Source organism: Squalius cephalus (genome assembly GCF_949319135.1).
Source record: "Squalius cephalus genome assembly, chromosome: 11".
NCBI lineage: Eukaryota > Metazoa > Chordata > Actinopteri > Cypriniformes > Leuciscidae > Squalius > Squalius cephalus.
Window position 1 is genome coordinate 22,242,680 of NC_137132.1, and position 24,625 is coordinate 22,267,304.

Sequence of the window (24,625 nt, forward strand, 5' to 3'; positions counted from 1 at the left end):
TCATTCGTGGGGAAACGAATATAATGCTCTCTTTTTGGATTTTGGACACCCTTTACTACCTTTTAGTAGATTTATAGACACGCAAATTTGATTTTATTCGTTTTTTTATTTGTTTATTTGGTTGTTTTTCAATGATAACACAAACAGACACTTGTCGACACATACGGGCATGTAGCCTAACGTTAACGTGATTCAAATCAGTTAACGAACCTTAACAAATCTTGTCAATCAAAATATTCAAAAGATTCGAGTCACTGGGTTGAACCAAAAACCCCACCACCAGTGAATCACCCCTTTTCAGATATGATTTTTAAATAATTACATATTCCAAAATACTAACTCTTATTGGCTATCATAGCTCCTCCCATTCCAATGCTGGCCAATTAGCGAACATCTTTTGCATTCGCACACGCCCACAATCTCAGTTCACTGTCCCCTCCTTACCGACTCCCATTCGGAGAAAAGGACTGCAGTTTTTCATAAAAATCGTAATAAACGGATTATTTATCGGACATTGACAATGAAAAACGCTTTCTCCCGTTATTCATGCTGATTCCTCTCTAAATCCGGTCCAAATTTCACGTGAGTGTACTAGTTTCTTACCGTCGCCTCTTCCCAAATTAGACTCGTTTTGTCATTGCGGTGAATGCGTTGATACATGCTGAATAATTCATTGACATACTGGAGTGGAGACACGCATCTCTTTGGCGTGACTGCTGAAATCAGCCCGTTCTTTGTAAATGTTAAGTGTTTCAACGTCCACCATCTCCGAGGATTTTGAGGAAGTCTTAAAATATCTGCAGGATGTAGTTACCCTTTATGTCATGGGGCTGTGCTTTAGGTCAACGAGTTGTACAGTAATTGATTGTTTTCATATTCCATTGTTTTGTGCATGTAGAATGAATGTCATCCCATCACATATTATTATCACTTTTTATAGCTATTAGTGTCCTTAGGCTGTGATCATCCCTGTATATAGACATCTTGTCTCTCACGAAAGTAGCCTAGCCTACATCTTTTTTTAAAGTTTATAAAGGCCTTCTGATGATTAGGTGCTGTATATGACTTGTGTGATGCATAATAAATCACACTGCATGTTTTTAGTAGAGATTGACAATATAGGTTTTTCTATGACTAATTATGATTATTTTAATGTGTTAAGTGCCCCAAAACAATTGTAAAACTGAAACTTGTTTTTAATTATTATTATTGTTATTATAATTGTTATTCTTACACAATGGGAACTAAATAATTACTGGACATCAATAAAACACATTATGCATTTTGCTTATTTTATTTGTAGTCATAATAATAAGAATATTGTTGACACAAGTCCATTATGACAAAGTTGAATGTTTCCGCAAGGAAAATTGGAACATCATTTTTCCGTTTGGTGTAACCTATTCTAGTCTTTAGCACAGTTTACTACAGTCTTACTGTACGTAAATGGCCCTTGTCTCTGCAGCATTTGTGTTCCCTCAACAGTGTCTTAATGGCTTTAGTTTTGTGTGTTTTTTTTTTTTCAATTTCCTCCATCATACACAATTGCTCATGCATGACATGAATTTCAGAGAAATTCAGAGAATTGGGCAAAATTGAATCACTTTTAGTGTCCCATACATCAGTTAATTTGCAGTTTATTAATATGAGTTAAAGACATGTTAAGGTATATTTATGAGGATATATATATATAATATAATATATAATATACACTCACCTAAAGGATTATTAGGAACACCATACTAATACTGTGTTTGACCCCTTTCGCCTTCAGAACTGCCTTAATTCTACGTGGCATTGATTCAACAAGGTGCTGAAAGCATTCTTTAGAAATGTTGGCCCATATTGATAGGATAGCATCTTGCAGTTGATGGAGATTTGTGGGATGCACATCCAGGGCACGAAGCTCCCGTTCCACCACATCCCAAAGATGCTCTACTGGGTTGAGATCTGGTGACTGTGGGGGCCATTTTAGTACAGTGAACTCATTGTCATGTTCAAGAAACCAATTTGAAATGATTCGAGCTTTGTGACATGGTGCATTATCCTGCTGGAAGTAGCCATCAGAGGATGGGTACATGGTGGTGATAAAGGGATGGACATGGTCAGAAACAATGCTCAGGTAGGCCGTGGCATTTAAACGATGCCCAATTGGCACTAAGAGGCCTAAAGTGTGCCAAGAAAACATCCCCCACACCATTACACCACCACCACCAGCCTGCACAGTGGTAACAAGGCATGATGGATCCATGTTCTCATTCTGTTTACGCCAAATTCTGACTCTACCATCTGAATGTCTCAACAGAAATCGAGACTCATCAGACCAGGCAACATTTTTCCAGTCTTCAACTGTCCAATTTTGGTGAGCTCGTGCAAATTGTAGCCTCTTTTTCCTATTTGTAGTGGAGATGAGTGGTACCCGGTGGGGTCTTCTGCTGTTGTAGCCCATCCGCCTCAAGGTTGTGTGTGTTGTGGCTTCACAAATGCTTTGCTGCATACCTCGGTTGTAACGAGTGGTTATTTCAGTCAAAGTTGCTCTTCTATCAGCTTGAATCAGTCGGCCCATTCTCCTCTGACCTCTAGCATCAACAAGGCATTTTCGCCCACAGGACTGCCGCATACTGGATGTTTTTCCCTTTTCACACCATTCTTTGTAAACCCTAGAAATGGTTGTGCGTGAAAATCCCAGTAACTGAGCAGATTGTGAAATACTCAGACCGGCCCATCTGGCACCAACAACCATGCCACGCTCAAAATTGCTTAAATCACCTTTCTTTCCCATTCTGACATTCAGTTTGGAGTTCAGGAGATTGTCTTGACCAGGACCACACCCCTAAATGCATTGAAGCAACTGCCATGTGATTGGTTGATTAGATAATTGCATTAATGAGAAATTGAACAGGTGTTCCTAATAATCCTTTAGGTGAGTGTATATATACAATATATTTCTTTGGTCTGAAAGAAGTTCAAGACACAAGTGGGTTTGTTTTAAAATGGACAGGTTTGTTGGTGACAAAGGCAGTATAATTATGCTGCACAGGTTGCTATGTTCTGTTAATGCATGCAGCAATTAAAATGATATTTAATGCTTTCTCTAGTCAATCACAATGATTTGTAGTCCATATACTGAAAGACTTGTTGTTCACTACACAGTCATCTGACAAGTGCGGCAATAAATGCATATGCCTCAACGATATACAAAATTATGAGAGGAAATGGCAAATTGAAACACTTTGATTCCTGATTCACAAATATAATAAGATCAGATACCTTAAAGTAGAGTTAGAAAGTGTGATTCCAGCTTCCAAGGAGCCACTAGTTTAATGTTAAACTACATGGAGTCAAGACTTCCAAAACCCTGACGTTACACTTGTTTATGATACCCTCATTTGCAACCAGAAACAACTACTGTATATAAAGTGGGATTCTGATAAAATGAAGTAGAAACAGTAGTCTTGAGAAAGTTTTGCCAGCCCGTCTGCTCAATATAACAGCTGTTGCCTGCTTTGGCACAGTTAATGCTCAGCTGTTCCTGTCTTTATTAGTTTGAGAAGAAGGATGAAAGTGTAGTCTTTACATCAGCATTTTTACCCAGATACAGACAATGCATTATCTATCTGCATTTTCACTGACATGTAGAAATGATTTCCTGCAGTGCCATCATGAGAATCTGCTTTCTGAGTAGGATGTAAATGCACATTCAGTGACCTTTCGTTGTTTGCTTTATAAATGCTGGCGAATCCTGAGCCAGTTGGATAGTGAGATGCTACACTATAACTAGACTTAGTTAAACCCCATATGTAATGAAGATAACATGTTACTGCCGTTGATTGTTATAATTGCAACGAAAATAAAATGCACCGTCGCTGTTTATCCGACCAGAAGCATAGCTGTGGAGAAGCTTGTCATGTCATGTTTAGTGTCTGTACAGGGTTTGGTGTTGGCCTTGCTTTTGCTGGACAGATGCTGTCAGGTTGATGTTAAGCAAAGCAAACAGACAGACAGCAACCCGTTCCAGGTGAATCAATGTGCGGGAATCATGTCTTCGTGTGAGTGACAGTTTACTCTGCATTCTGCCATCGAGTTGACGGGGCTGGGCGGCGCCTGGTGGTCTGGAATATTTTGACCTTGCAGAAATGTGCAGTTTGTGTATTACTCTCTCTCTCTCTCTGTGTGTGTGTGTGTGTGTGTGTGTGTGTGTGTGTGTGTGTGTGTGTGTGTGTGTGTGTGCGTGCAGAATTACACACAAGTGCACTCATGCATCACAATGAATCCAATCATGCTGACTAGATTTGTCTAGGTAGTGTGAGATTGATTTTATTGGATATGTCTCTCTTCTTCTTTCTTTTCTCTTTCTTTGTTTCTCTACCTTCATCTTACCATATACAGTCAAAGTAAACAGACATTTAAAGACTTTTTTGGCCAAATACTTTTTTTCAGATTGACTGGTATTTGTGTAACATCTGATCTGACTGATTTTTCCTTAGTCTCATTTCTATTTTTGGTCTGAATAAGAACTAAATAATCATTGGACAATAAAACTATATGTTAAAAAAATCGAATATATTTTCACTATGCATGACTTTAATATTTATGCGCATTTAATTTGTGATCTGAATAGTTGCAAATTTATTTTGACCTACTGTTTACTTCTTAATGCTATGCAATTCTCTCTTAAGAACTGTTACGTTAACAAAGTATAATTTGTTCAAATAATACATTCTATTCTTTTACTCGCAAAGACTGTTTAAAAAAAGTGCATAAGAAATTTAGTTAAATATCAGTAAAAATAAAATTAATTAAAATTATACCATATTTAATGCATCATACATCCTATTACAAATAACCAATTTAGTTGAAAAGTATAAATGCGAGTAAAAAAAATTATTCTTATATCCTATTTATTGTATCACGCAATATCATATTTAATGGAAAGTAAGTAAATAAATAAAGTTAATAATAAATGAATAAATAAATGGAAAAATATCAGACCATTATTTTAATAATATTTCATCATGCCAGACTACTGCAGATGCACTGATAGTGTCCAGATGACCACACCAAACTGCTGGTGGAGTCGGACAGTAACACAAGTTTACATAGTGTGACTAATGACTGCTTTGAAAAATGTGGCTTAACTTGTTCTGCAGCAATTTGCCTTTGCCTCAGCATCTTAGACAAATGCATGGCTTCGTTTTCATCCACTGTTACAGTGTACTAATGAGTCAATGTGGCGTTGAATAATCCTTGGGTAAATGATATGGGGTAACCGATAGGAAGTAATGGACAGATTCATTCATCTGGTTTTAAAGACACATGGAGCTGTGTGGCACAGCAGACAAGGCTTTCATTAGGCTGAACAGTCAGGAGCCAAGCATTTCTCAATGGACAGCCATGTCCTCATGCCTCATAACAGCACTGTTTGGTTATTCAGGATCAGCTGTGATAAGACATTCATGAACTGTCTCGTTTGTGACGAGATCCACTCTTGGTTGTGTGTGGATAGAGATCATAGTTGATGATATCAACCTCCTCTGTTTTCCCTATGGTCAATGACTGTTAGTTCATCTGATGGTGAAACCAAAAGAGCTGTATGATGTGCTGACACATCATCATTGTCAGAAAAAGCCACTCAGTGTTTATGTGACACTGATTAGAAATGGATTGTGTTACCTCTTTTTTTCACACCAGCTTTCTCTAGTAGTCTTTCTTGATTAATGTGACAATACTCTTAGTTTAGTCACTATTTACTCATGTCACATGTCATGACAAAAATATAGTTTTGAAGAATCTTCACACAGCTTCCCCCCAAAAAACACCATAAAAGTATTTTAACTGAATCGGTGAGTCTGTGATTTGAACTCAAACTGGATTATTCATATTTGTGAATGAATCATTTATTTGAATTGGTTCTTTTCATTGAACTGTTGATTCAGGTCACAAATCACTCAGACTGAACGATTCATTGATGAATCAGACTGGGATGCGTTTTTCAGAAGAATTGTAAACTTAAGTAGACCGTAAACACCATTTGGTGCCAATATTTTCAATTATCTACTTGCAGCCCTGGTCTGGTTCTTGAACTCACTGACTCTTTTTTCAGTCCAATTTGTGAACTGGATCAACAATCAGAATGATTGATTTTGAAATGGAACTTATGCAGTTCTTGTGTTCAACTCAATGATGCAACTCTTGAGTTATCATATGGCTTTAGATAGAGGACTTGAAATATAGTACATGAGTCACGTGGACCAATTTTATGCGGTGCCCTTTTGCCCTTTTTTAAGCTTGACAGACAGGGACACTGTGAACTGCTGTGTGAAAGAAGCTGTGAAAAGATCCTGTGAAAAGACATCCTCCATGAGGACATAAAATCTGTTCAACTGTTCATCTATCCCTTTTAAAAGCATTGGAATTACACACTCAAATGTTAAAAAACTGGGCCTTGAACTTTGATCTTACAGATTTATACAGAGAGAACAATAAAACTATGCAAGATCATTGCTCATAGTCCAACTGTGAAATATATCTATCATGCAATACAAATCCATAGTCAGTGTCTGCAAGCCATGTTAAAAGATATTTGAATTTGTTCATTATTCATGGATGTACAAACAGTGTAAGGAAGTAACAGGAAGTAACTATCCGGCCCACGTCTGCAGTTCAAACCAGACATATAAGGATAAAGAACCACGGATGCATCACTTCTGTTAGTGCTCTGTGACTCATGGCATCCCCCCAGACACAACACTGTAAATGCCGCTTACGCAATGCTCAGCATGCAAAATCAACCCAGTTATATGGAATAAATCCATGTGACTGCTTCCTTTTGGGTCTTTAGATGTCATAGGTTTCTTAAAAGTCTGAACACGTGGATATCTGTCCTGAAAGCACTCTCTTACGACCTGGTGTCGAGGATCTTTTAATTGTTTTCTGCAGTCCTGCGGTAAATTGCTTATTGCCTGCTGCGTGCAATATCCTTCAATTAGACACAGGTAATGGAAAGAGTCGCATGCTGTCTTGCTGAGCGGCTTCGCTAATGTTGACTAATTGCCAGAAAGTGAAATTTATGGAAATGATGGACTATCTATTCGGCTCTATTGTCCTAAACGGGCTCTACTGTCCTCTATTATTTAGGTGGCGGTCTCTGTCCCAGGCAGATTAGACCCAGACTGTTTTTTTTTTTTTTTTTTTGTGTGGAATGTAAGTCAGCGTTACAATCCGATTAAACGCCATCCCTGCTGAGAAAAGATCTTAGAATTGGGCATTAAGAAAGAAATGTTAAAGGCCCTTAAAACCTAATGCCTAATACAACCATGATATTTAGTTTCGGCATATTCACCTTTATTCTGTTATGGAAATTATTTTCAGTATTAGCCTGTGGAGATTGTACAAAACCTATATATTTAGTTTTTATCCTAAGCCACATAGCCACTTTGAAATGATGAGTATTTCACAATGACTACACATTGTAGCTGCTGTTGAATATTTATGCTTGCACAGAATGCACACCATAAATGAGATTCATTCAGCAGAAAATCATAAATCACTGTATGGTGAGGTCAGTGCTGTCTGCTGTAGAAGGTACTCTAGAGCTGTACTTGCAATATTCGTTGTGTTGGTCCTCATTATTCTGCAGCTATCTGGGACATCTAAAGACATATTTGTGTAGTTTGAGGTAAAGGTTTAATTTACTGTGTGTTATATGAACTCTCTCTGCCGCTGTAAAGCCAGGATATAGTTGATATTCAGTATGTACACTACCATTCAAAGGTTTGGGGTCAGTAAGATTTTGTTTTGAAAGAAATGAATAGCCTACTTTTATTTAGAAAGGATGCATTACATTAATCAAAGGTGACAGTAAAGACATTTATAATATTACAAAAGATTTCCATTTCAATTTTTTTTTATGTTATTTAGAATTGTTTTATTCATTAAAGATTCCTGAAAAAAAAAAAATGTATCACAGTCTTGACATTCTGTGTGAAATAGTGATAGGAAGATCTTTGAGTCTTGTTCAGCAAAATTAACTAATCTTTTTTCAAGTCATTTCATTTCGTTCACTTCAGCAGAATATAATTGAAATGTTTCATGTTAAAACTTATGCAAACGTTGATCACATTTAGAATAAGAACTAAATAAATAATAATAAAATAATAAAACTAGCCTATAATGTAGCCAAGGCCACATGAAACAGAAATGTATTAATTGCCTAGCTGGGTCAACGAATTTTTTTCAATCGATTTCAATCGATTTTCTCTTAATTAATCAAATAATCGATTATCCCCCCACTAATATTATTTATCACAAAAGTAAAGGTTTATGCAGTGTAGGCCTACTTAGGAAAGTTGTTTACTATGGCTGTTCACACAGTCTCTTTTTGGGATTTACAGCATCAGTTGCTTACCGGTGTGAATCCTGATATGTTTAGTTCATTAAGGAGATTAAAATATAGCTGCTTGAATATGTTCATTCAGCTGTATGATCAAACTGCTGGCAGTGTCCATAAAACCGTGAAGTTTTACTACAATTGACTAGCCTGGGTTTCTCCATGCTGCCTTGCGCGCAGCGTGATTTTATGGACCAGATTTTCCCCTCAAAAAGGGAACCAATCACAGAACGGGGAGGGAGCAGCAAGACGATGACGACGTCTATGCGACACACCTAAGCAGTTTGTTTATATCTATGGATCCAACATGGCATCAGACGCGAAGTTACCTTTCGATGCAGCCTTAGATAGTGTTCTAAGTAGTTTAGAACGCAAGTTTATTTCGTCTTCTTCCTCGTCGAATTTCTGCCGCTCTACATACGTCATCTGGTATAATTGAAACGATTGGCTATGAGCTACGCGAAGGCGCATTTGATAGACATTCGTATCGCCCAATAAACGGCTCTGGGCATTCGTAAACCACGCCTCAAATACGAGAAAATGAAAATGTGGTTCCCAGACCACGTCTCAATGAGACGAGGTCTGGCGTTAGCCAGGCTAACAATTGACAGTGCGTGATTGAAAAATTAGTCCAATAGAAGTTCATCCATTAGCTATTTAAAATAACCAACAACAGCAATAGACCTAAATGCTTTGTAACCAGTTGCAGAGAGCACATTTGAGCCACTTTTTACAGCAGCTCATAAAAACATAATGCTTTATGAATTAAGTTGTATTAAGCACAAAATATTGGATTGACAACCGTATTCTAGTACTGTGTAATAATTCACTGTAATAGTCCAAATACTTACACTGCTCTCGTTGTATTGAGATTGGAGAGCCCCGGGATATTTTCTTTTCAGATGCTCTTGCATAGAAGTTATGCTGCTGTGGTATGCCATTTCAGTTTTTATTCAGTCTTTGTTTAAAAAATTCCCACACTTTATGTCGGGCTCTATATTTTTGTAATAACTGCTGATTTTTAGCATGCCTAGGAGACGGCATCATTGGGGAAAATAAACAGTGCCACGAATCGACGCATTCCACACAGAATGACTAATCTATGTAGATGCATCGTTCCAGCCCTTCGTTCTTTTGTCACGTCACATCCTCATTAGGACTGGGTATTGTTCAAAAATTCCGATATCGATACCGATAATGCCAATACCTTGACTTTGATACCTGGTTCCTGAACTATACTTTTTTCGATACCAGTTTTATGAAATTCGTTTTAACAAGATAACATTACATGTTACCTAAAAAAAAAATTGGTTTGATTTTTTTCAGTTTCTTGACAGTTTACAGACTAAAAGACTCATATAGGCCACTGGGGTGCGGAATAAATCTTGCCGCAAATCACTGGCAAAAGTAGCTTAATGATTATGAATGTGTCGGGAAAAAAATAGGTCAGTAGCCGTGTTTCCATAACAGATTTGCGCAAAACTTTTGTGATATTTTATAATGTTGATAAAAATCTATTGCGAAATGACGGCATTTCCATTAACCGATGTTATGTGACTGAAGTGTAGGTGCAGGTGTTTACAGAGCTTTTATTTATTATATTTTCAATACTTTGCATTTTAGACACTGTCTGTCTGTCTGTTCAGTAGTTGATATATAACTAACAGAAGACACAAATTTAAAATTGTGTTGCTTCTAATTAAGTGATAAAAACAGTTGCAAATGTTGTACAAAGGCACACATACCATACTCATCTTTGCACTAATAAAATGTGCAACACTTTATGTTTTTACTACCAAATTCTATGTATCTAATTTATTTAAAGGAGCTGTATGTAAGATTGTGGCCAAAACTGGTACTGCAATCACTGTATCCCCTCCCCCTCCCCCCTGACTCGAGGTTGCCAGATATGTTGCAGGATCCAGCAGGAACGTAGGCTGCTACAAGGAGCTGCAGCTGTGGTAACTAGAGCAGAGCTGGCAACCCGGATGCCGAAACACTACTGACTTCGTGATTGGTAGATAGGCAGAGGGTGGAGCATCAGGCCAAAACACAAGATGACAACATCAACATCAGTTGAGGGCTGCAACTTCACTTTTTAAATGACAATATCCTGGCCGGACTACTGTTGTCAGTGATATAAGTATTTGAAATGAACATGATTTCTTAATGTCTAGTGACATATCAGGGCCATTTTATGATTAATTGAAATACATTTCTTACATACAGCTCCTTTAAATTACAGTGGAATGTTTTCCTCGACATCTTGCGATTTTGGGGCACATGAATTGCCTGAAAAACAACCTCAGGCAAGCGTGAAAACTTTGTGATATATGACGAGTTTCCATTGGGCATATTTTCAAATCGCAATTTCAATTTACTCAATTTGAAGGGTAATGGAAACGCGGCTTGTGTTGGCTGCAAAGATGACATTGGCGTTGTTGCTGACGCGTCATATCCCGTAGTATTGTGAATGTGCACACGCCTATAAATGCACCATTCATTTGGATCACATAATCAGAGAGTATTTGTTTTCGATTCAAATTATTTAGTTTAAAAGTAGATATTTCAATCTTTCTAAATGCCTATTTCTCATGTCTGTGAGGCAAGTAGCCTATACGCTGAGTTTCGGTTTATTTGACAGTTATTCCGTGCACTGTCAAGTGTTTCATCAGATTTGTCGTGTTGCCGGTCTTGGCAGCAAGTATCTTGTCGTAAATATTGCATCGTTCGCTGTTGGCATCATGCCTTGTGAAATGTATCCACACTTTTTATCTTTTCCACATCTTTTACATCTATGGGGGTTGGAACACTTTCACACTACAGCCTCACATGTGAGCAACGTCTCTGGGTGTAATCGGCCTGAACTAGTGTTTTTCCTTGATGCCTCACCACAGCCAATCATGCTGTATGATTATTGGCTCACTGATATTGACAATATTAACCCCTTAGCTATCGAAATTTGGTACCGAATGACAAGACATTTTTTGATACTCTATGGTATCGAGGCAGTTCGGTCATGCCTAAAAAGTATCGAACTCGATTCCCAGCCCTAATCCCTATAGGCTGAAGCAATGCAGTCTGTACCGGAAACCAAAATGATTAGTTCACCTCTCGAGTTTCTTTGGGGCTGTTTACACCTGGCCACTTCATGTGTTTTCTCAGATCGGATAGCTATCTGATTTATCAAAACGATTCCATTTACACCTGGTCACATAAATGTGTTTTTGCGAAACGGATTTAAATCCGATCTTCAATTCCCGCGCTATATGCAGATTTAATGGAGTGCACGTCACCGAAAGCAACAGATATGAGCTGCGTTTTATTGATCATCAGCTAAAATTTGAAAATCAAAGACCGCAATAAGAGAGAGCGGCAACAGCCCTGGTAATCATTTCGTTTCTTTACTTTTAATGATGATGATTGGGTCGTGTTAAGTGTCTGCGACTTACTTTCACTTTGATTTGCGATAGTTTGCACATTGGCTTAATGAATAGATGCTCAGCTTCTCATCTATGGTGATGCGTGTTCCAGTAGCGTCGTCATATCTGGCTATAACATTACATATAGCATATAACACGCTCTCACACGTTTTTTTTTTTTTTTAGCATTTTTGGGAGGAGTACAATTTACATATGTGGTTTCAACAACCAGATGCATTTACACTTGTCCAGTTTCGTCAGGAATGTGGCCCAGACCACCTCCTGAAGTGGTTTGAGCGATCGGATTCAAATCCGTCTCGAATGCGTTTCGGAGGGCATTTACACCTGGTCTTTTCACGATCGGATAGCTATCCAATCTGAGAAAACGCATGAAGTGGCCAGGTGTAAACAGCCCCTTTGGGTCTGAGTCATTCGTTCATCACAAGTTATGGAAAAGAACCATCGTGACAGAAATTCACAATTGTATAAATTATAAGATGTTTGAGACCAGAAATGCATCATGTAACTACTAACTAACTAACTAACTAACTACGTACTTGTTTGTACGTAAGGTTGGGAAATGGGAATATTAAAGGGGTCATATAATGGGACATGCACTTTTACAAGTTGATTGTACTGAAATGTGTGTTGGCAGTGCCTGTACACAACCATCATAAAATGATAAAAATCCATCCAGTGTTTTTTTTAAAAATCTCCTTATATGTTTTCCCCTGTCGCAAATCAAGCCGTTCAACCGTGTGACGTCACACGGTCGGACGCCCCTCCCACGATTGTTAATTGACAGCAGCGTTTCAACACAGACCCGCCCTCGCTCGTGAGCGAGCTGTCATCATAGTCCGCGCGGCCATTGTTGATACGCTGGAGCAGAATGGCGTCTAAGCGATTGTGGTGTTCTGTTCTTGGGTGTAATAAGGAACACAGCAGTCATTTTGATGTTCCTAAATCCGAACCGCTGAAGACGCAGTGGCTGAGTTTTGTTTTCGAAGGGAATATTCCCCACCACGATCAACAGCAATGCTTTCATGTTTGCGCGAATCATTTCACACCAGACTGCTTTACAAACGAGGGCCAGTATAAAGCTGGTTTTGGTTACGGTTATTGTTACAAACTGTGTACGCAGATGTTAAAGTTAAAGTGGTAATACTACACTAAGCTTACTTTTGTAGATGGTTTGTAACGGTGTCTGTTACTGATTAAGAAGTAATGTCAAAAAAGCAGTTATAACTGCATGAAGATGAATGGTAACACAAAAATCTTAGGTGTCCTTCAACTACTGTTAGAAACATTCCTGCCGTGACCTCATGTCAGTGCTTCAGCCCTGACAGTTGTACCTAACACTGCATAGATAACGTTACGCATCATCACTGACAAGCCTACATTTACCGGATTTTTTTTTTTTTCATGACCATTAGCTGTAACATTAATCTGTCAACGAACTAACGTATACATCAGTAAACACATAGCGTTCGTATCTCACTACTCTACCCTGCCAGTACACACAAAGATAGATCAAAGTGACATTACGTTAACCAACCATTCAGAAACGTCCTGTTCGAGCCTTAATTGTCGAACTTCTTCGGGGCCGTCATTTTGTTCTGGGTCCGACTCCGGTTCAAATTGATACGGTTGCACAGATGTGTTCTCAGAGACTCCCGCTGCCATTCTTCAAAATATACCCTCAACTGTTGTCAAGGCAACACTCCACGTGTGTTGTTGTGTCAAAACGCCCCACAGAACAGAGGGGCGGGGTGAGCAAAGCTCATTATCATTTAAAGACACATGCACTTAAACGGCGTGCTGAAAACAGAGCTGTTTTTGACCAGGTATAATGAGTGCTTTCTTACAATACTAATGAGGATTTTTAATTAAAGTATATTACAAACTTTTAATTTAGACCCTAAAGAATCATATTAGCTTGTACAAAAATGGCATTATATGACCCCTTTAACTAATTTCTGTATCCAATATAAACAATGAACGACTCAGACTTGAGATGTGAACTAATCTTTTCTGTTTCCGGTAAAGAACCTATGAGATGTTGTGCATGCACGGTCGGTCAACACAAAATGATTGACCCATCACTATTGTGAAATCGTGGAAGAGGGTGGGATCACAAAACTAATTGTCAGGTTTATGTTCTGTTCTGTTTTGGTTTAGTTTTTGTGTTCCCAGTTCCTGTCTTCCTTAGTTGACCTAGTTTCCTAGTGTGTGACCTAGTTCTAGTTGTTTTTTACCCTAGCAAGTAGCAACCTATTGTGTCCACCTACCCCTGTTAACTCACTCATTTAGTCTCTGTGTGTATATATATATATATAGTTTCTTGTCTGTTCTTATGTCTATTTAAGTTGGTTGTTCTGTTCCTGCAGCCTGTTCTCTCCTACTGAGTGTTTGTTAATTTTAGTTATGGTTAAAGTTTTACTGCTGCAACTAGAATAGATCTTGCTCCAACTGATCCTTGCTGCTACCACAATGACACTAATCTAATGCTGTTTTTTTAGGAAACTATTGAATATTTTGTGAATATTTATTGAGTATAATGTGACTATTCAAGTTATTGCCTATCCCTAATTGGAGGAATACATAAGGAAATATGATTCTAGAGATAAAAATGTAATGTAATTGTAATATCCAGATATATAAAAGGTGGTTAGATTGTGTTTTGTAATGTGTGTTTTATTTATAAACTTAAACGTATTTATACTTAAGTTTACTGCGTTCATTTATTTGTATAGGCTATAGCATAATATAACTACTTTTGATTGGCTAAATGAGCTAGAGATTAATATTAATAATATCAAATTTATTGTGGAAATTCACACTAAACTCATAAAAAAAACCTTTTTTGTTCAGACTGGATTTGTGAGGGTGTGAATATACACACTATATTCAGAGTTTTCAGAGTATCTGATCCAGACTGTTCATGGTGATTTTGGCTGCGGGGGGTCATTAAGCTATTAACACAGTGTGAGAAGGATTAGACAAGAGTATCGCATTATATGGCTTATTGACACAAGTTGATATTACACATGCTAAGCACCATTATTAATTTAAACAGTTTCTTAATAGTACATGCACTTAAAGGTACGCTGTGTAACTTTTGTTTTGATGTCAACGCCATATCGGGACACTGGCGGCTTCACTTCTCACCAATGGAAGAGAGGGAAGGGGCGTCGTCCTTATTTTTTTACAGTCTATGGTTCAGACCCTACTCTGAAGTAGGAGCTAAATTAGTTCCTCCAACTAAAATCATTCCTAGTTCCTGCGGTGCGAACACGCTGACATCCGGGTGCTTCTGCCAATAGTTCTAGGAATTATGAAAAGGTTTCCTCTGGTGCGAAAGCCCCTTATTGTGAAGGGTCATTTCATTTTGGTTGTTGTAGTGCTGTGCTGGATCTGGAATTTAGTTTCAAGGAAGTACCATGTAGGCAGGGGTATCTCTACTACAGTAACGTCTTCAGCTAGTCAGCTTGAGATCCTCTCCATCTAAACTTTTTATATCTCTTAAGCCTAGTTATAAACTCTTAATGACCAGTACGATAACCATATTCATCTGCACAGTCACGCACAGCCGAAGCACAACCAAAACAATGTTCTTCCGCAAAATGCATGCAGTTTTGTTTTAACTGCTAGAGGGCCAAAAGTTACATATTGTACCTTTAATATTGCAGTTTGCACGATCAGTGGTTTGGACTTCTGATGAAGTGTGACTGACTTTTGTCTGCTCTTATCTCCAGTCAATGCTAGTTAAGACAAATGTTGTCATCATCTACCCATCCTCATGGTGAGACTGGGACTAACTTTCACAAGGCTAATATCTCAGTGACCATAAGGTACAAAAAGTAACATGTTTACAGTTCAATAATGGCACCTTTTCTCAAGTCTGCCCACAGGAAATGGACTGTAATGTCAGACACAGACTCTGAAATGCTACAGCTAAAGGCTTTTCAAATTTCTACTGGGCTTTAGAGTAAGCATAATAATCTCGAGAGCATGAAGAGAGAAGGAGAGACAGCGAGAAGCGGTCAAAGAAGGAGGGAAGGGCAGCTGTGATGTCAGCGTTCAGCTGCTCTCATTCAGGGCTTATGATGAAGGGGGTGGGGCGGGACAGCGAGGGGGGCTGCGCTGGGGTTTCTTGGTTACTGGGCTTGGCTAGAGCGTGCAGAAAACCAAACAATGAGGTCTGCTTTAGAAAATCCACAGCTCTGTCTGGTGTGTTTTTCATGACCATGGATAAGCTTTCTAGTGTTTTGTGTGTGTATACATGGGAATTAACGTCCAAGTGCAGTAGCTAAACAGTGGGGCGAATTTACTAAACAGTTGCACATGGTATTTCAGCTAGTTTTGTGCATCATATTTGCTATCATTAAATTATATTATATATATGCAGTATTTGCAAACTGTCCATCATAGGGCTGGGGTAAAAAGGAAGAAGCAATTTCTCAATTTTAATCAATAAAACAGCTTGCAAAAAATATGTCAAAGCCATTCAGTGATGATAGCTTCTAGAAAAATTAACTATAGAGAGGGGCATTTTGCTAGTAGATATATACTATATTACATATTCATTATATTTTTACTCCACCTGTTCTCCAATATTTCATATATTATTTAATAAATTTATGACAGCCATATTATTTATTATACATTATATTATAACTTTATAATCTTTAAAAGCTGCCTTATGTGTAATTTAAATGTTTGTACACAAATTATTTGTAAATTTATCCCCTAATATTATAGTATGTACCAACTGACAGGGTTCCCTGTATTATTTACAGCTTTTGAGATTTAAGAGATATGTTTTTTCTTTCAGTAAAATGGACATTTACTGTACCTGATATACATCCAAATGAATCAATATCGAATCGAAATTGGTCTGTTTCTCTGACCATAAATCTGCTGTTTTCTTGGATTTTAACTGTTGTATAGAGTCTATCCCTTAGTTCTGACAATCAATCCAGAGGAATATTTTTGGTTTCACTTCTTTTGTCACTTATTCTGTCTTAATTGTTGTTATTTAGTATAAACATGCCTACTTTCCTTAGAAAAGATAGAAAATTAGTCAAATCATTATTGATGGAGCCTTAATCACAAAACCTTTTATTGAAAAGCAAGGGCATTTCTAGTATTTCATAAGCGCTAAGTTTTTCCAAAGCGTCAAGGTATTCGTTTATAAGTTCATGCATCATAGGAATTGAACCCAGCACCATGCTTTACCAGAGCATATAAAACTGTCCCCATATTGTGGTACTCTTTTTGTTGTTGTGTTATAGAATACTGTTATGGATATATGAATATAATAATAATAATAATAATAATCATATTTTGACTTTACCTGCACTCAGTACAGAGTCACTCACAAGCTGCATGAGCAAGAAAGAGCGGTCTTAAAACGTATATTTCGATGTGAAAAACCGCTGCAAACAATTCAGTGCATGAGTGAACTGTCCGAATGAATCACATCAAATAAATCACAAACAATTTCAGACCTTTTACACCCCTATTGAAAAGTGACGTTTGTGTACATTTTCTATTGATCATAACAGAATTAGAGGCTGTTTGCACAGAATGTGATTTTGCATTCAATTGTACATTTCTATTCTGCTGTTTAGCCATTTCAGTTCTTTTCATTATTGCATCACATCTCAAAAGCGTGTCTCGAGACCTTTGTGAGCTTTTAAAAAAAAATCTTTCCTGAGGGCTGCGTCTCACGTTTCTAAAAGCAAAAATTTGTTATTTGTGAATGGCCCCATAATTAATCAAATGATGATTATTATACCAATTATAATATATTATACCAATTGTGTTGTCAAACATATTTATGGCTTTTTAATGTGTCGGTTCAGGTGTCTGGGTCATTTTTTTACCATGCATAATTTAATTTGTGAATTTGGTGCTAAAACAACAAACTGAAACAATGCTATCAGTGGGCATCATTTGTTGTTAACCAAAATTCACCAGGGTTTTATCTCTGTTGTAGGCCTAATATTTTGGAAATCTTTCTTGTCTTTATATTTATTCGAGTGGCTAGCAAGTTGATCTTTCTCGCTCTCTCTGTCTCTCTGTGTGTGAACGGAGGAAGGAACTGGGAGGATTTTTAGGAAGTGCCTTTTAGAGACTTCCTTTTTGTCCTTCCTCCTGCGATGAGACAGAAATGAAAGGTGCGGTGCTCAGATAGATAATATTTCAAATGTGTGTGTGTGTGTGTTTTATTAAAGTCTGAAAAACCACTTTAGGGAGCATAAAGAGAACAGAATATTGCCGCAGCTCCGGGGCACCACAGTCTGCTGCTTTACCACAAGCTGGAAATGAAAGATTACAAGAAGCACAGAACGTCTTGACGTTACAGGTTAGTCATGATGGAATTGGGAGGTTTCTAATCCCAGGATGTGAGGGATGAGTCTGCAGTTTTCCTGTCTTCTCACAGCTGCTGGTGTGCTCATTCATCACACTGCGCTAATGTTAGCTACAGAGTACAGACCCTATTTGATTTGACATGAGTAAAATCCTAAAACCAACAACAGGGAATCAGACATGGGTCAGAGGTGGAATCTCACGACAGACGAGGAAGCACATGGATGCTGAAACAACAAACAATACCATTTGCTTACAAAAACAGACAGACAGACAGACAGACAGACATATGACTCTCAATAACAGAAAGGCTGTTATGTTTTGGGTATCATGGGATTTCACATTTGTTTGTGAATGATAAACTGCTGCTCTGTTGTTCACATTCATTTATTCTGAACAATAACATGTTGTAGTTGATGGAGAGAACAGGGTTAATCTGTTTACTATCTGAGCAGACAGATGTTCACATGGATATAGCTGATGGCCAAAGCTCCTGCTCTCAGACACGTCAAGCTGTTCATTCCTATGGACACTTTTATGTCCTAGGGGTTGGTTTTTATTAAAACTAACACATTTTCATACCACCATTCAAAAGTTTGGGGTTGGTAAGATTTTTTTTATGTTTTTTGAAATAAGTCTCTTATGCTCACCAAGGCTGCTTATTTTTGAGTAAAAACAGTAATATTGTGAACAATTATTACAATTTACAATAACTGTTTTCTATTTTTTCTATTTATTCCTGTGATGGCAAAGTTGAATTCTTATATGCAGATTCGGGGCTCAAGAAACATTTCGTATTATTATCAATGTTGAAAACAGTTGTACTGCTTAATATTTTCATGGAAACCATGTTTTTTGGGGAGATTCTTTGATGAACAGTAAAGTTTAAAATAACAGCATTTATTTGAAATATAAATCTTTTGCAACAATATAAATGTCTTTAATTTTAATGTCTTTGTCTTTTTATCTTTTTAATTAGTCATTGCTGAATAAATGTTTACAAAAATTCTCACTGACCCAAGTGTATAAACTGGTGTAGGAACTTTTCAAATGCCTGTTATATTTTGTTTTCCCCTAGTTCTGGACCCAGATTTTCAACTTAAAAAAATATGAAACTACATTATAATATGAATGATTACATTTTAAATACTTGGAGGGCATATTTTAGATAAAATATGAGATCCAAAATCAATGTAAATATTACTAGAATGCATTACATTGTACTGTGCATCATTTTTAATCAGTTAAATACATTTTTTGTTCTATTGTAAAATTGCAAAAAGTGCGGAAATATTATTTCATTGTATTTAGGTGTGATTTTATTCTAGGTCATGTTTCATTGTACTACCTTAAAACCTTGTCATGCATAAAAACATTTATTGTGTGATTTTGTTTGAGATTATGCAAGATTTCCATTGGTCTTTGCATAAACATGGGATTGTAGAGATGAAATATGCATATCTACAGCTGTATTCAAAGATTAACGTTCTCTTTCTCTCTCTTATAGTCTGAGAGGCCTCTGTCTCTTCATTTGAATGCCTCTCACGATGGCTAAGCGGGAAAGCGGCAGCACCAGCCCGGTGGTGCGTCAAATAGACAAGCAGTTCCTGGTGTGCAGCATCTGTCTGGAGCACTACCACAATCCCAAAGTCCTGCCCTGCCTGCACACCTTCTGCGAGAGGTAAACTGACACATCACAATAAAAGTGTCTCGTGCATGAATGATCGAATAGCCTGGAAGCGACTTTCAGAAAATGCAAAAGACTGTCTGTGTTCACTTGTGTGGAAGAAATTCGCTCAATACTGCCAAAAACACTAGAGGTCTGTTGGTTTGGGGGTGTGTCTGTAAAATCACAGCAATCTAGTTGTCTTCAAGATGATCCAGTGTTGGATAAAAAAAAAAACACACTAAATTAACTACATTTTTAGTAGCATGACAAATAAATTCTTCATTCTTCATTTCTTGTTGTTGTAATATTGTATTATAGCCGAGCAAACTGAGGTAATAATGAAACATGCTTGCCGTCCACTCTCTCTATTATGAAACGTTTGGGAATTTTATTCATTTTAGGGAATCGGATCATTTGGATAGTTCTGTTGAATGAGGCTCACATCCAGATGCTGTTTTTAAGTTCTGTATCTATATTTAAAATTATACAAGAATTTTTCTTAAATACATTAAAAAATAAAATAAAATAAACATAATTTCCCAATTGCTGGAGGATACATACAATGTCAATTTAATACACTTTTTAATTCTGCCATAGCCTAGCCACACTGAACATTTTATAAAATAATATCATATTTATTACATTTGAATAAAATGTGATTACATTAAAAACAAACTTGATTTCTGAATTGCCAGATCAATTTAATACACAATAAAAAAAATTAAAAAACTACCACAGTGTAGCCACACTGAAACAATATTTACAATAATTTTACTAAAAAATATTATATATTCAATTAAAGCTGCAGTCTGTAACTTTTTTTGTGTTCAATATTTACAAAATGTATATAATAAACGAATACATTATGAATCCATTTTCCAAACCGTGTTTTTGTCTTATCCTGAATCACTATGGTACACCTATAATTAGTGTTTATATTCAGACTATTTTAGACTGGCTCGGGTCGTACCACTGCGGAGTATCACAGTACCCGCTTGACTCGTCATAAACGTAAACAGAAAGAAGTAGCTCCGGCTACAATGTTCTTCCGCAAGACGCATGCAGTTCTGTTTATTAACCGTTAGAGCGCCAAAAGTTACAGACTGCAGCTTTAAATAATACTACAAACTTTTTTTTTAATTATTATTTCTGGATTGTCCAAGTACACATATAAATGTCATAATATATTTTTTTAAATCCCACAACAGTCTAGCCACATTGAGAATTTTACAAAATAATATTTATTAAATTTAAAAGTAGTACTAAAATATTAAACAAACTTTATTTCTGAATTGCCACAGTACACATTCAACGTCAATTTAATGCAATTTTGTTAATCCTGCCACAGTCTATAGCAACTTTAAAAACATGCAAACTGCATTTAAAATTAAGTTTATTATTGAATTTAATATAGTAAATTATTTAACAGTCTAATTTAGGCAAAATTTTAAATCGTCACTGCCTTCACCTCACAGTGATTGGCTGCCGCCCATTGCTTTTCACCACTCATTTGCATAAAGTTTAAGATTTCCCAAGATTTCAACACTCTCGCCACTCTGTTGTAAACCGCACTCTTTTATGTGCAGGTCTGCCGCTCACCTCCTATCGAGAATTAATTGAAATACCCCACTCAGATCCACTGTGCCAGTGAACATGTACAGTTTGACTTAATGCTCTTCCTGGGCTTCCAGAATTGTAAGAAAGCAATGACCCAGATGCTGGATTTTGGTTTAGAATGGCTGTCGTATGACATCATGTTTAGAAACCGCCCTGTAAAGCAAAGACAGAGATGACCATATTCCCTCTGCCGTCACTGACCTGGAATGTGAGCCACGTATTTTATAAACAGATCATATGTCCTCACATGACTGTTAACTATTTTTATTTTCTATCATTCTGTCAAAAATATTTACTACTGAGATTTAATGAGACTGAAAAAATACAGACCACTATTTACAGGTTACCACGTCTTGGGTTACATCTTCTTTCACAATCCACTTGATGTGGAGGGAAATCTTCACAGCTTGCTTTTATGTCTTGCACTATGTTTTCATCATAGATGCCTCCAGAACTACATCCCCCCTCAGTCCTTGACCCTGTCCTGCCCAGTGTGCAGACAGACCTCCATCCTGCCAGAAAAGGGTGTTGCAGCACTGCAGAACAATTTCTTCATAACTAATCTGATGGAGGTGTTGCAGAGGGAGCAGGACTGCACCCGTCCCGAGGCCTCCAGTGGGCTGGACTCAGCCGGTGCTGCTACATATGCCCCACCCCTGTCCTGCCCCAACCACGAGGGCAAGGTAAGCACCCACACATACTGACAGGCCAGTACAGATGGGAGTAGTGCAGTGAACTACTAGAAACTACTACTATGAACTAAATGTACATACTTCGCTGCTGATAGGAAAAATATATACATTTGAACAAGTAGATGGCACAAGTATTGGGACATTTGCAGCCTTTAAGTTGTAATTATTATAATTTGTAGTTATGTCCTTATGAATACATCAACCTAACCTTATTTACCAGAAGTGCTATTTTAATATTATATATATATATATATATATATATATATATATATATATATATATATATATACATATATATTTAAAATATTAATTTTCAATTATATATATATATATATATAGCCTATATATATATATATATATATATATATATATATATATATATATATATATATATATATATATATATATATATATATATATAATAGTATTATTATTATTATTATTATTATTATTATTATTTCAGATTTATTTTACCAAATTAAATGGTTACATTTAATTATTAATCATGTAATTATTATACCAACAATATATACATTTTATTTAAGTTTTTGTTGTTTAATGTTTTTAATCTATGTACTATTTTAAAATTTTCAGTTTTCTTTTTAATTTTAGTTTAAATTGAATAATTTTGTTATGTGCTTTTGTCATATTTTATTGTTTTAAATATATATTTCTATTTAAGTGTAATTACATTTTATTTTAGTTTTAGTCATTTTAGTACTTCAACTTAAACCTATTTATTTAAAATTCAAATTTGCTAAGTTTTCTAAATGTAAGTTTTATAATCTGATATTTATATTTTATTTTACTTCAGCTAATATTTATATATTTTTTTATTTCAGTCGTTTCCCATCAGTGTTCAGCATTTCAATGAGTTTTTGCCGCCCTCTGCAGGTCATGGAGTTTTACTGCGAGTCTTGTGAAACGGCCATGTGTTTGGAGTGCACAGAGGGAGAGCACAGAGAACATGTGACCGTTCCACTGCGGGATGTTCTGGAGCAGCACAAAGGCGCGCTGAAGAACCAGCTGGATGCAATCCGCAACAGGTTCACGCAGCCAGAAATAATATTAAGCTCGCTGTTAATCTGAGCCAGCAGCTCATTTTAACCCGTTCTTTATACACTGAATCATTCTTTAGGTTTAAAGCTCAGTTATTTAAATGGGAATAAATGAAATAATAAAATACTACAATCTTGTTTCCCCTTCTTTTTAAACATGTTGTATGTAGTATCTGCTGTGTTTTCAACTACTGGAGTCACACTATGACATCCTTATGGAAAGTTTGGCTGAACATTGTCCTCATTCTGCATCTGCAGGCTTCCTCAGCTGACTGTAGCTATAGAGCTGGTAAATGAGATCTCCAGGCAGCTCACAGACAGGAAGAATGAGGCAGTGAGCGAGATCAGCAATACATTCGAGGAACTAGAGAAAGCACTTACCCAGCGCAAGACTGCCCTCATCACTGACCTGGAGAACATCTGCAGCACCAAGCAGAAGGTGAAAAGCTTACTCCTCAAAAGCATAGTTCACCCAATATTTTAAATTCTGCCATTATTTACTCACCCTCACATAATTTCAAACCCATATGCTATTATGTGGATGCATAATTTGTAATTAGATCGACTGTTGTTGCAGGTGCTGCAGACCCAACTCACTGCATTACTGCAAGGGAAGGAGAACATCCAGAGCAGTTGCAGCTTCACAGAGCAGGCACTGAACCACGGCAGCCCCACTGAGGTGCTCCTGGTGCAGAAGCAGATGGGAGAGCGGATGGGCGTTCTCGCCCGCCATGCTTTCCCTGAGCAGCCCCATGAGAACGGACACCTGGACTGTCAGGTGGAGACAGAGGGGCTGCGTCGCTCCATACAGAACCTGGGAGTCCTGCTCACCACCAGCGCTGTGGGCCACACCAGCGTGGCTACTGGAGAGGGTCTCAGACATGCTGTTGTCGGGCAAAACACCACTGTTACAGTGACCACAAAGGTTAGTAGTGTCAATCTTCTGTTTGAGTTCTAGCATTCTGTAACTTAACCTTTTATTGTGTCCAATATAATTTACACTGCTCCATTGTTCAAAAACAGCCTCTTTGCAAAGTCTGTATTACATTGTGATAGATTCATAAATCAGTCAGTCAGTGTTGTAATATATTTCAAGACGCTTATGTAATTAGTCTTAATTAGAATTGCAGTGATAAAAGTTCTGTCTGATACATATATAATCAATAATAAATTAAACAATAATACAGTTTAATAAAAAAACAATAATTAAAATGAATGATATAAATAAATATAAACAATAACATTACAAGAAATTAAAATATAAAGCAAAAAATTAAGTAATCATTATAAAGTAATGATTTTTTATTTCATTTGAGTGTTTATTTATTGTAAATATATATATATATATATATATATATATATATATAAAATGTATTTTAAATGTATTAATAATTATTTATTAT

The 24,625-nt window shown here is 36.9% G+C and overlaps 1 protein-coding gene across 1 annotated transcript in view; it reads left to right on the forward strand.

Moving 5' to 3' along the window:
• Nucleotides 1-411: 411 nt before the first annotated feature.
• Nucleotides 412-24,625, forward strand: part of trim3a (tripartite motif containing 3a) — a 33,539-nt gene continuing 9,325 nt past the window's right edge. Inside the window, exons 1-6 of the mRNA XM_079885186.1 lie at nucleotides 412-582; nucleotides 19,694-19,867; nucleotides 21,915-22,155; nucleotides 23,059-23,210; nucleotides 23,481-23,661; nucleotides 23,800-24,147. Of these exons, the coding sequence (XP_079741312.1) occupies nucleotides 19,722-19,867; nucleotides 21,915-22,155; nucleotides 23,059-23,210; nucleotides 23,481-23,661; nucleotides 23,800-24,147 (1,068 nt within the window). The 5' untranslated portion in view covers nucleotides 412-582; nucleotides 19,694-19,721. The remainder of the gene's footprint in view (nucleotides 583-19,693; nucleotides 19,868-21,914; nucleotides 22,156-23,058; nucleotides 23,211-23,480; nucleotides 23,662-23,799; nucleotides 24,148-24,625) is intronic.